The sequence below is a fragment of the Myotis davidii genome, unplaced genomic scaffold, assembly GCF_000327345.1.
Source record: "Myotis davidii unplaced genomic scaffold, ASM32734v1 scaffold2370, whole genome shotgun sequence".
Lineage (NCBI taxonomy): Eukaryota > Metazoa > Chordata > Mammalia > Chiroptera > Vespertilionidae > Myotis > Myotis davidii.
The window spans coordinates 37,458-40,305 of NW_006282189.1; the positions used below are offsets into that span (position 1 = coordinate 37,458).

At 57.4% G+C, this 2,848-nt stretch overlaps 1 protein-coding gene across 1 annotated transcript in view; it reads left to right on the forward strand.

The window, feature by feature from the left end:
• The first annotated feature begins 1,127 nt into the window (after positions 1–1,127).
• The window catches only part of CBX6 (chromobox 6), a 7,158-nt gene continuing 5,437 nt past the window's right edge, over positions 1,128–2,848 (forward strand). Inside the window, exons 1-2 of the mRNA XM_015568662.1 lie at positions 1,128–1,140; positions 2,698–2,848. The exon at positions 2,698–2,848 is cut by the window's right edge and continues 356 nt beyond it. Of these exons, the coding sequence (XP_015424148.1) occupies positions 1,128–1,140; positions 2,698–2,848 (164 nt within the window). The remainder of the gene's footprint in view (positions 1,141–2,697) is intronic.

Consider the following 2,848-nt stretch of genomic DNA (forward strand, 5'->3'; position numbering starts at 1 on the left):
TCCCCCCTTGGATTATCTCCTTTAATACTCTCAACACTCTATGAAGTGGGGAGTATTATCTCCATTTCACAGATGAGAAAGTCAAGGCCCATGGAGGGGATCCCAGCTCCCAGCCTCATGACTTCATCCTGTCCTGTTCCTCACCCTGCCCCTCAGAGAGTACACATCAGAGTAAGGGCCAAGGTGGAGAAGCACTCACAGGAACCCATGAAGGGACGGGGGGTGGAGAGGCAGATGAGAGGCCTAGATTGGGTGACGGAGGTCAGCTTGATGGAACCCGTGCCCTGTGAGTCACTGAGAGGCAGTGTGTGTAGTAAGCCAGCACTTTCTGCTGGGGACTATTTTGAAGGGAACAGGAGCCCAGGAAGTAGATGGCATTATCCCCATTTACACATAGAAAACAGGCCAGAGGGGTTCCTCCGAGCCAGGCCTGTCCCCCGGTCAGAATGCTATAAACACTTGGCTGTGGTTGCCATTTTTAAATCAAAGGCTCAACCAGTTCCTGCCTACAACAAATTTTCACTCTGGGCAGATAATAGGAGAAAGGTTAAACCAATCCCCTTTTCAAAAGAAAATGGTACATAGTGGGGCAAAAGCAGATTTACAGTTGTTCAAATGGAAAATAATTGAAAAATAAACTCATATAATCACAACTCTGAGCCCCATCCGGTATTTAGGAATTATAAACTAAGAAATGTTTCTCGCAGGAAGTTTGGGCACCATGCCTTAGAAAACCTTACTGCTCATAGAGAAGCGTGGACACATTAGTATTGAGTACCTGCGGCACGAGGTCAGTGATAGGCCAGGCACTGTGCTCAGCAGGTGACATTCGTGGTGGCCACAGGAGCTGCTGTGACTGCACAGATAGGCAAAGAGGCCGGGAGGCCCGCTGAGCTGGGAGTTCATCCTGGAATGATGTTGCCCACACTCTTAGCCACTCCCCAGGGACTGTCCATCATAGCCGGCCTCTGTCAGAACCATTATTACAGAGGTCCAAGGGCTCAGGCGACGTGCAGAGGGAAACCACTCACCCCCTGGGGGGATCAGGCAGAACCACAATCCCTAAGCTCCAGCGGGGCTGACCCTGCAAAAGGCCCTACTTGCTTTCCCTGCCTTTGGGAAACGCTATGTGGGAACCAGGTACTGGCTGGGAGCAGGGGTTGCTGGTCGCCCTGGCAGGGGCAGGCCGGCTCCGTGTGCTGCCACCTAGTGGCTGAAAGGGTTGTTGACCAAGCAATCCTGGAGGCCTTAAATGTCTGGGAGGGCCTGGCATTAAAGTGTACTCCGACGTTTTAATGAAAAATACATCCTTACTTACTCAGCAGATAAGTCAGAAAACACCTCTTCTGGGGGTTGTGGACAAATACAACCTAGTCTTGTGTAGGGTGGTGCAGCCTACCTCCCAGGTGCTGGTTAAGCATCCAGTGGTGGTATGGGGTGAGGTGAAGGGACCCCAAACCACAGATCCCGCTCCCAGGGAGCTCACAGACCATGGGAATGTGGCCTTTTCGTGGCCACACCATCTCTCACCTGGATGAGTGCAGTTGCTCCCTAGAGTCCCCTGCCCTGCTAGGAGCTGGGTGTACCCCTGAAGAGCCCCTGCCCCACCAGGAACTACAGACCAGTTAGCCACCTCCACCCTCTCTTCAGCCATTGCTCTCAGTCCCTCGGCCACTCCGCACCCTCTCACCGCCGACTCTGCCTCCACCGTTTGTCTTACAGCAGCGCCCCGTCGGCAGGCCAGGGGCCTCTGCAGCCACCTGGGGCCCAGTCACTCAGGAAGGACCAGGACTCTCCTACTCAGCTTCGTCCTCCAGGACCTGGGCCCCTATCTGCTTGTCTGGTCACCTGCAGCCTAACTGCCTGTACCTTGTCTTCCCCGAGGAGCCAACCCCCTGGGTGGAGGCTGTGCCCTCCTAGTTGTAGCCCCAGCAGTTGGCACGTCCCCGTCAGCACTTCACAGTGTAGGAAGGACAGATGGGCCACGGAGGTCAGCTGAGGGGCCTTGTGAGTCCCTGGCTCTGAACCTGGGGTCTCGAGGCCCTGCCATGCCAAGTGTCCCACGATGTAGCAGGTGAGCTGCTGCAGAGCCCTGGAGAGTAACAGGTTCCACGCCTGGGGGTGCAGTGGCCGCTGCCCACAGAACTCTGCTCCGCTGCCCTGCGCCCACCGCTTTAGTGCAGACTAGGAAGTGGCGTGTCCCATGCAGTGGTCAGCTGGAGTGCAGCCTGTTCAAAGGCAGAGAGGGGCCATGGGGAATTAGGGACCCTGCAAGTACGTCACCAGGGCTGGGGTGCAGAGCGAAGCAGGGAGGGAAGGGCCTCCCTCCTTTCGTCCCCAAGAATTGGTGCGCGGAGAAGGGCCGGGCCGGGCTCCTTCAGAGCAGGGTTGGTCCAGGGCTTCCGAGCAAAAGGCTGTTCTCTGTGCAGCGTCCCAAGCGTTGACACCCCTGTGTCAGCAAGGGCAGCCCCCACCCGTCTGCCTCCGGGCCATGGCCGGGCCCATAGCCGAGCTCGCATAGATGGTGTGGGGCTCGCAGCTGGGGCTGGACTAGGTCCGATCTGCCTCCGGAATCTCGGGCACGTGCCTCGCCTGTGTGCCTCTCTCCTTTGTCTCTAAGATGGGTCAGGAGCAGACTGATTCTCCTGATGTCTCAGGGTGGTTTAGTGAGCCCATTGGTGTGAGTGGCTGGTGCAGGGGTGTCCAGAGGAGGGCGGCAGGAGGCTGGGCCCGCACCAACCCCTCCCTGTACCCCACAGGCGCGGGCCCAGGCCGAGGCCCTCCGCATCAGTGATGTGCACTTCTCCGTCAAGCCAAGCGCCAGCGCCTCCTCGCCCAAGCTGCACTC